The 9,498-nt window shown below is 39.8% G+C and overlaps 1 protein-coding gene across 1 annotated transcript; it reads left to right on the top strand.

The window, feature by feature from the left end:
* The first annotated feature begins 3 nt into the window (after window positions 1–3).
* CZH9orf40 (chromosome Z C9orf40 homolog) lies at window positions 4–6,248 on the top strand. The gene is made up of 2 exons (XM_055790913.1): window positions 4–433; window positions 4,456–6,248. The coding sequence occupies exons 1-2, from the start codon at window positions 104–106 to the stop codon at window positions 4,609–4,611; spliced, it is 486 nt and encodes a 161-aa protein (XP_055646888.1). The 5' UTR covers window positions 4–103; the 3' UTR covers window positions 4,612–6,248.
* The last annotated feature ends 3,250 nt before the right edge of the window (window positions 6,249–9,498 follow it).

Raw genomic sequence — 9,498 nt, 5'->3', positions numbered from 1 at the left:
CGGCCCGCGCCTGCGCCCTGCGCCGCGCGTGGCCGTGCGTAAGGCTGCGGGGGGACGCGCGCTCCGCAGAGCCGGCGGCGCTCAGCCCCACCCCCCCCGCCTCATGGCGAAGCGGCGCGCGGAGCCGTTAGTGTATCACGTGCCCGTCAAGCGGCTCCTGCGCGAGCCGTCGCCGCCTTCCGTCTCCGCGCCCGAGCGGCGACCCCGGGGCGAAGTGGCGGGCGCCGGCCCGGCCGCCCCGAAGCGGAAGCTGGAGGAGGCCGAGGCGCCGCCGAGCAAGCGGCCCGGGCTGCGGGGGAGCAGTTCCCGCGGGGAGCCGGGGGACGCGGGCGGCAGGCGGCGACGGCGCGGCGGGCCCGCGCCGCCCCAGGACGAGCGGTCGGCGGAGGGAGGCGCCGGCGGCCGGGTCAAGGAGCGGGCCGCCGCGGCTGAGGTAACGGAGCGAGGCGGCGGCGGCCCCCCGGGGAGCGCGGCGCCGGTGTGCCCGGCCGCTCGGCTGCCGGAGGAGGGGCCCTGGGCCGGGTGGGGGGCCGCGGGAGGTCACCGGGGCGCGGCGGGGCAGCAGAACGTGCGGGCGGGGCCCCCCGCCTTCAGCCGGGCACGGCGCCGCGCCCCTCAGCCCGCTCTGCGCCTCCCGCTGTCCGTCGCTCCCGCGTCTTTTAAAGCTTTCTTTTCTTTTTTCTTCTCCCGAACCAAAAGAAGCAGCGCTTCCAGCTTCACCCCACACACTCCGAAAAACCGGTAGGAAAAGGCCTCTCAGGAGTTCGCCTTAACTCAGTTTCTCTTCAGCCATGTCCCCATCGGAAGGCGTGGTTGGAAGTTTGGAGGGTTTATTTTGATGGAGTCTCTTTCGTTTGAGGCTGCAGTTAGGCTTACTGCCGTGTCTGACAACTGTCTTAACTTTTTGTTCGGGATGACCAGGTTCTGGCGATGCCAGAGTTCTAAAACGTTAAACGTTTTAACCAAAACGTTTAGTGAATGTGGTGGTCAGGGAAGGGAAAGGGATCAGCAGTTTAATGATTAGATATATTGAAGTGCACAGCCGATTCCTGATGTTCCTTTCCTGGTTAACTTTGAGGTAAGTTACATTCTTGTACATTCTTGGCCTTGATCGAATTTTACACGACAGGCCAGAAAACAAAACGCAGTACTGAGGAAGTTTTCGTTTTGCAAAAATAAAATGCTAGGTCAAATTTTGTGCCTATGTAGTAGTGTGATGTATGTAAACCCACCTTCCCTCCTGCGTGGACCTTTTAACTAAGACCAAGGCCAGAGTATTTGATCCTGTGATAGAGAAGTGGCAGAAAGTCTTAACAGGTCAGATGGATTTTCAACTCCAGTTTTAAACTCCGCTTCTCATAAGTTGGGGCCTTTGATAGTATAACACCTATCTATGATCTCTAAAGGTAATTGTGGCTTTTCTTTCTCAGGCTTCTGCTTTGTACCTTCTGCTTTCCTTGTTTGATTGGTCGGTGAGTTGGTTGGTTTGGTGATGGATGGTAGAGTTAAGGCATAAAGGAATTGAGGAAAACATTCAATGCCCTATGGGAATTATATGTCCTTTTTAGACTCTTGACTTTTAAACACGTCTCTTTCCATTTTTGAAGAGAGAACAAGTGTCTTCAGAAGCAAAAAAATTAAGCAAATTGAACAAACATCTCCAGAACAGTGTTAGAACATCACAGATATGATGCAGAATTCGTCACTTGTTTGGCATAATTTTGTAAGCTTTAGCAGTGGTAGGAAGGCAGTAAGCCCCCAGGTTTTCCACACAGCAAAGCGTGGTTTTCTCTGTAAAATACTTTTGTAGGACTATATTTTTAACAAGTTATTTCCTTAAGTACAGTTTTATATAAAAAATGTTTTTGCTTTAAAATAAAGCTTGGTTAACGTCAGACAAGAGGTGTTTCTTCCATCCTCTGTGTGTCCTACCTTTATGTTTTAAATCTTTCACAGATATATCTGATTATTATTTTTGCACCTTTTTGAAAATAACAGCTGTAGGTTGGGATTCTTTGCTTTTTTGTGGCTTGTGTACTTCCATTACGGTAATAAGCATGACCATGATACTGTTAATTTCACATGGGTTTTGTTAAAGTTAAAAGCAATTCTTATTATATTACAGTTGGCCAGAGAAGAAATACTGCATGCACACCTTTGCAGCTAAAGTTGGAAAATTAACTCCTTAAAAATTGAACAACTTCATCCATAGAAACTGAGCTTTGTATCCCGAGCTTGCTGCATGTTACCTGCCTTACTAGAAAATCTTCTCAAAACCTATGCTGAAAGATACTTGGGTGAATGTGAATATTTTATATTCTATTTTGCATTTTATGTATGAATGTTTGCTGCTTGCGATTTTTGTGCTCCTTGGGCTTGTTCATTTTCACACTGAATCTTTCTGGGAGACACCAATAAACTGAAGTACTGCTGCGCTGGAAACTTGAATGCTCTTGAAATGAATCCTGTGTGTAGTCTGAGCTCAGAATTAAGAGTATGCATATTTTTGTGGTTATAAACTTAAAGAGAATGATCTTAGAAGCCAGGATGCTCTCATTCACCACTGTCTGGGTATGAAGCATCTAGCACAGTGGGGTTCTGACTTTCAAGTACTTAGCTCTCTCAGTGTGAGTAGTAACTTATTAAAATTAAATAATTATTTATTAAATTATAAAAATTTAAAAAGAGGAGTTTGGATTAAACATGGGGAGAATTTTTAAGGGTGGCTGACAAGTTTCTGAAACTCCATTGCTGGGCACGTGTTTCAAAGAACTTGTTAGCCACCTGCCCTGCACAGTTCTGTGTGAGCGATGCTGCCCCGGTTGCAGTACAAACTGGAAAATCTTCCCTTTCTCTTTGGCACTTCACTGTTTGTTGTTAATGCTGTGCAGTACAAAAATTGCAGTTTACAAGTGTATTTACGCAAATAATGTGGAACTACTTATTGTTTGGCTTTCTTCCAGTTTCCATATAATACGTCCTTCTGTTCCTGTTGCACTATATCATGTAATTGGTTTTGGTTTACGTTCCCATTAATGGGAACTTTGATTCTTTATTTTTTCCTGAAGACAATCTTTTCCTAGTGGGCAAATTCATGTTAGTAGTACTGCATAGGCATACAGCCATCTTCCTGCTATGAAATGTCTATACCTTTCATGCCTCTTAATTATGATGTCTTGAATTATGCAGGGGGGTTGTAGTAAAAACAGGTTACCTAGTACAAGAAATTGTAGTTCACAAGAGGTTTGTGTGGTAAAAAATAGAAATATGTAGTCTTTTAAATGAAAGGATGGTGAATTTACGTATATCTCTCTTTTGGGGAGTGGGGTGAAGCATCATTTATCCAGTATCTGAGAGGGTTTAGGGATGACACTTACTGCCATTTTTTGAATATTACATTTTTTTATTCTGTTGCAGAGCCAGCAGACAAAACATGAACTTTTTCAAGAGCCATACCAAAACAGACATACCAGTTTATATCTTAAAAATACTTCCGTTCAGCACCTGTTACAGCTGAGACGTTAAAGTAAAATACTAAAGACTCTGATTGTATGTTAGGAAAAATACAAACCGTTATTATGTGGAAATGCATTATTTTAGGTTTGTGGCAGCATCCAGAGTTTTTACCTACCAGAAGGAACAGATTGGCTACTGTTAATAACCACAAAATCTGTGCACGTTCCTATGGTCATAATACACATAAGAAGAGGAACTCTCAAGTCACTCCTTAGGTCTTGAGCGTGCACTTTCTTCTGGTAGGTAAAAACTCTGGATGCTGCCACAAACCACGACATGTGGTTACAAACAGTGTGTTTTCTAACAGCAATTTAAAAAAAAAGTGGTGCCATGTTAACATAGTAAATAAGAACATGTTCTTTCAAGGTTTTTCTGGTACTTCTTACCAGTTCTTAAAGTTTCTTCTCCCTGCCCCTAGAAGAGGTCTTGATTTTTCTCATGGATACTTGAATACAAAATGTAGGTACAGAAAAGAAAAAGTGGAATGTGGTAGAAACACTACCCAGTGCTTTACTTTTCCAGAATACTAGCTTCTAAATGTGCATGAAATTTGTATACCATTGTGAGAAGAAAAAGTAGTGAACAATTTTTGTATGCAGAGTCTGATAATTCCATAAGTTATATGGTATTGTTCTGTGCAAGGATTGCAAGTTGAAGAAATCGGTGGAGTTATGGAAGTATTTCCCAGGTGTTGCACAGTAGTTCTTTACAAGAATATTTGAAAAGACAGAAGTAAATTGTGATTTGCTTGAGTTTTTTTATGGTAGTTTCCTTAGAAATAGCTTACATTTTTCTGTATAAAATTGTAAGAACTGTTAATATGGAACAGCTGAATAACTCCTTGTTTCAGTTTCGGTTATGAAAGTTTCTTTTTATTATTTTGTACTGCTGTGATACACATTAATGTTTTGTTGCCTTTTTGTTTGTCTCTTTTCAAAGCAAGAAGATGACTTCTGTCAGTATAACTCATTCCTATACTGGAGATCACCATTGCCTGCTATTGATTTGTCTGATATTCAGAGCCGAGATGGAGAGACCCCGGAAGCTAAAACCCTTTCAAGGACTGATACTATGGAGACTGAAATGGAGACCTGATTAGTTGTTTCATAGTTGTATATCCACTTGAAGGAAACTTGCTTCTATTTGGACTCAGGTTTTTCTACTTGGGAGAAAAATAAGCATGCTTCGGCCATCTTGAAGAAACAGTGTTACATCAGTCTGCAGAAGCAAGTCTGAGTTCATCACTGTTGGGTACTTAATAGTAAGCTGTCTGGAAGTGTACAATGTTGAGGAGGCTGTGCTGTCTATCAAGAATGCTTGAAAACATGAAAACATGCTAAAAGAAGACTACAGAAAATTAGAACTTTGGGATGCAATTATACGAAACAGGTGGATATGTTAAATGTTAAAAATAAATGGAAAATAATTTTGTCTGTCCTGAACGAAAAGATGTGACTGTGGTATCTGGAAGTAAAATACTTAACCATGTGAATTTGTCACAAAGCATACAAACTGTAATGATTTAAATGTGAATTTTTCTACATAATACTAAACCAAACAGACCCAGGAGCCTACCAAAACCAGACAAAGCATTCCCTTTTCTATGCAAACAGAAGACAAGCGTGGCGGGGAGAGGGAAGGAAAAGGGGATCTTTTCTTCTATAAGCTGCTGCTGTTGTGAAAGTTTTTCACATTCTTGTTGAGAAAAAGCTTTTTCACCTTTTTCATCTTCTCCTTTTCACATTACACAAAGCAGTGGGCAGCCAGCTTTTAGGTTTTTGGTCCATTCTTAAGTTAATGCTATACTTACTCTTTGCAATGTGAGCTCCGAACCAGTGAGCAGCATTGAAATGGGAGGTGTGCGCAGATGTGTCAACAAAACTCAATGCAATATAAAATTAACTACATAATGCTTTTTCAAACTTACCTGACTGAGGTATAGTTTTTGCAGACTGTGGTTCTTGCAAAAAGATTGTATAGAAGTTCATTGAGTTAGTGTTTTTTGCTGTTAAATATGAACTTAATGCTTGTCTTCTGTAATTGATTTACAACTTTAAGTACAATTAGAAATACTTGTCTTTAACAGTAGACTGAAGTTGTATGGGCAGACTGTCAGACTTTGCAGATGTGATGTCTTTAAGGATAGCAAACGCTTTTTGCTGGAATCATTGAAGGCGGCAGCTTGAGAATATATATATTTTTTTAAATAATATATTTGCTAAAGGACAATAAAGTGTTGCTTGTGTGTATTTTGTATTTTAAAACTTTCAGACTATTATTTGTGTTAGTTCCTGACTTTATTTCATAAGATTGTTGCTTTCATAACTTCTGTTATTTTATTAGGTCTTTATGCTTAAAATAGTCAGCTTGTCAGCCGCCTTAGTAAACATTCAGAATTTTTTTTTTTCAGTATTTGTGCTGTAAGGTATCTGTATTTGTTCATTGCCTATTCATTTAGATTGTTAGAGTCTCTTACTACTCACGGAAGTAAGGTGGCTGAGTGACTCAAGCATTTCATGGTGGTTGTTTGGATATGCTTCTACCTGCTGTCAGATCATATTTAAAATTTTATTTTTTGCACACATTTTTAGTTATATTTTTTAAGTCCAAATCCGTCAGCTTGTCTTAGGAGGTACTTTAAAAATGTTTTTAAAAACAAACTTCTTTTTCTGGCAAGAATGCAAGTGCTGTTTCATGGTTACTCCAACCAAAATAAATTTGTGAGGAAATAGATTTATTCATTTGTTGAAGGGGTTGTTTTGGTTTTGTGTTGTGGTTTTTTTTTTTTACCCTAGGTAATATACACATTCATATATTTGTTTGGTAATATTTCACGCCATCCAGTATTTTCAGGATCTAGTAGTTAGATAGTTATCTTTGCAGACATACTTTAGTCCCTTAAAATCTGCTTGGAGCTTCATACACGCAGTAGGTATGTCCTAGCAATAGACTGTATTTTGGCATTAAAATCGGTCTCTCCTATCTACTGTATTCACAGAACAGATGAGATTTTATTATTGTCTTTAAAATATGTATATTCTTAAGCTATTCCATAACAAAATGAATAAGCCCTTTAAAGCAAATGAAGCTTGCACTGTGTTGTACGCCATATGGTTATTTGTAATTATGCTGGAGGCAAGCAATTTCCTCTTAGCTTGTTCCAGTCATGGGCTCTGGGTTATGGGCTGGAATGTTAGAGCTACTTTCAGAGCATTTGCTGAGCTGATTAATTTTTTCCATTCATCTGTTTGCAAATAGAGGCAAATTTAAAAGCCTTGGAAAACTTTTGAAATGAGTCTGAGAGTTTGGGTTATAGAAAAGCAGGGCAAGGTAAGGTGCCTGATGATAGGTGAAATAAACTTTGCGTAAAAGGTGTGACCAAGACGTGTCATTGCTCAGTGTCTCATGTCTCCAAATACCATGTGTCACTGTGGGCTATCAAAACACTGGTCTTGACTTCCAGCTCCATTTTTCTGGAGAGCTCTTGTTCAAGGGCTGTACATAAACTGTAAGTAAGCTTAAGATGTTTTAATTTGCCTGTGCATTAGTATCCACTGAGAAAAAAATGTTCTTTTGAAATGTTGGCATAAATTCTAAGGCAATGCAGGAGCCACGTAATGCCTACCAACTGACAATCTTCATTTATCTTATGTTCTTAATCTTCCAGAAAAAAAATTGCTTCTATTCTCTCTAGATAATTGGGAATTTGCTTTTCTCTAAAATGTTCCTTCTAAAGAGCTCCTTCACCAGAGTAAGAAAATGTACAGTGTAACCACAGAGATCATCTAGCTATTACCCAGGTTGGTAAGAGTTGTTGCATCTAGAAGTAGCACAGTAAGGGTATGGGCATACTAATGAGAAATTAAATGAGTTAAACATTTCAGGGCAGATGCAAACAGCAAAGCGTTAATTAGCAGCATGTCTGCCTTTGTAAATTTTCTGTCTCATTTTAAACTTAAGGCCTGTTTTATGTGGTCTTGATTTGTGTTTATTGAAGGCCTGCCATATATTTATGGTTCCCAAGATAGATAAGCCTCCAGGAGAAGATTAAGGCTTAGTCCAAATCAGGAAAGAGAGCAAGTGCTGTGAAAAGCAGGCTGCATTGGTGACCATATCTTGGCTGACTAGACTGTGGTAGAAAGAAAGAAAAAAAATGGAGAATGGAAGATAGGTGATGATGAAGAGGTGACAGCAAGTGTCAGGCCAGCGGTCCAATGACATCAAGTAGTATTTTCAGCATTGGCTCAATCTTCAGCACAGCAACGTTTGCAGTAATTTTAATGTGGTGATCAACAGTAAATTAGTAGGTTTGTCACTGTTTTTGCAATTACTGTTCGATGTTTTTTCCGGTTGGCAAGGCCAAGAATTTAATGGTCATTAAAAAAATACATGCTTATGTATATGGGTAGATGGAAAATGTGTAAGATCCTTCATGTAGAGAATAAGTGAATGTGTGTTTCCAGGTGGCACCAAAGATAGTTACTGTCTAGCGTTTGGCAGCTGGTTCTGGTTATGGCAGATGCATTGTTGGGAGTTCACATGTATTTTCCTGAAAGCATCTGATGACACCTGCAGTAAGAGATGTTGGACTGCACTCACTCATTGTTTGGTATAGCAAAGCCTATGTTCAAAGAAACATTTCAAAATAGCTAGCATGCTTGGGCTGGCTTAATTATTTCCATGCCTACAGTTATAACCTTGACTCTCTAGGTGGCAATACACATACACGGTAAACTGCAGTGAATCTGGAAAATGTTTTGGGTATGCTTTTATTCTGAACTGCTATGAAAATTCGAGCAGTGACATCATGAATGTTAATCATTTCCTTACGGTGATACATAAAGGCAGATCAAGCCACAAGTTCCTGATTCTAAGGTGACAGAAGGTCTTCAGCATAATTGGAGTAAAAACATTTTGTCGAGAAGTGTTGGGTAATCTCTTGTTTTTCTTTCCACCCCTTCTGCCCCCCACCCCCCAGAAAGCTATCAGTTTAACGCATGGTAGTTTGTTGTCACTACTTCTTAGCACTGTTTCCATTGGAGCTAGAAAGCAAGCTTTATCTGATGGTGTGTTGGATGGAAACCTGGATCGGTGGCTGAAGGCTACTTGAAATGTACTCGTTAAATATGAGGAAGAAAAAGGTAAGTACTGATGCATAGGAAACTAACTATGAAGTAGTGTTTGACTGTTGATGTAACAATGTAGTTTAAATGTATGTGGCAATTTCAAATGTAGCCTTAGTAAGAGGTTGTTTATTTAAAATTCCTGTTTCGAACTTTGTATTGGAGAATATTAGGTTGGTTCAGCAAACAATATATTTTAATTACTGATATTTCATTTGTAAGTGAATTCATTAATAAGTATGGTTTAAATTTTCTTGGTCAAAAAACCAGCAGTCATGACTTCTTAGTGACTTCTGAGGACTTAAAAATAGTTGTTTCTTCTCTTAAAGCCATAAACATCATAACTTTTTCACTACTGAAGGAAAAGATATTTTCTTGTTACTGATATGTTACCATTCCCAGTGGAAAAAATTTTGAAGGGAAGATGGAGACAAGTTCTATTTTTGTTTGTAATTTTATTTTGCCTTTTAAGAATGCAGTGGATGGTAGTTTTCCTGGTTTTGTTTTGTTTTCTTTTGTAATACTGATGTTTTGAAAGAAGGGATATGGACTGGCTAAACATTACATTTTTTTCCCACTTTTCTTATATGAATACCCGGGGTTCATGTTTAGATTGGAATATGATGAAATAAGTGGCTTACAAAGTATGAGATTGAGAGAAGTAAACAAAAATAGAATTGTAACCAGAGGAAATTTTTTTTTTCTATGCAGAGCTATGAATGGAAATGCGCCACATCTATTCACTGTTTTCTTGCAGAGGTGGATTTTGTAATGTCCTTAAGAGCTATGAATGGAAATGCGCCACATCTATTCACTGTTTTCTTGCAGAGGTGGATTTTGTAATGTCCTTAGTTCGAGC

Source organism: Falco peregrinus, chromosome Z (genome assembly GCF_023634155.1).
Source record: "Falco peregrinus isolate bFalPer1 chromosome Z, bFalPer1.pri, whole genome shotgun sequence".
Classification (NCBI taxonomy): Eukaryota; Metazoa; Chordata; class Aves; order Falconiformes; family Falconidae; genus Falco; species Falco peregrinus.
The sequence above is the reverse complement of the archived record's forward strand: the minus strand, read 5'-3'. Positions and strand labels throughout refer to the sequence as shown.

Bases quoted from the DNA above. Each gene is read 5' to 3' on its own strand.
- CZH9orf40 (XM_055790913.1), top strand. From the start codon at position 104: ATGGCGAAGCGGCGCGCGGAGCCGTTAGTGTATCACGTGCCCGTCAAG. The intron at 434-4,455 runs GTAACGGAGCGA...CTCTTTTCAAAG, and splicing joins AGCGGGCCGCCGCGGCTGAG to CAAGAAGATGACTTCTGTCA.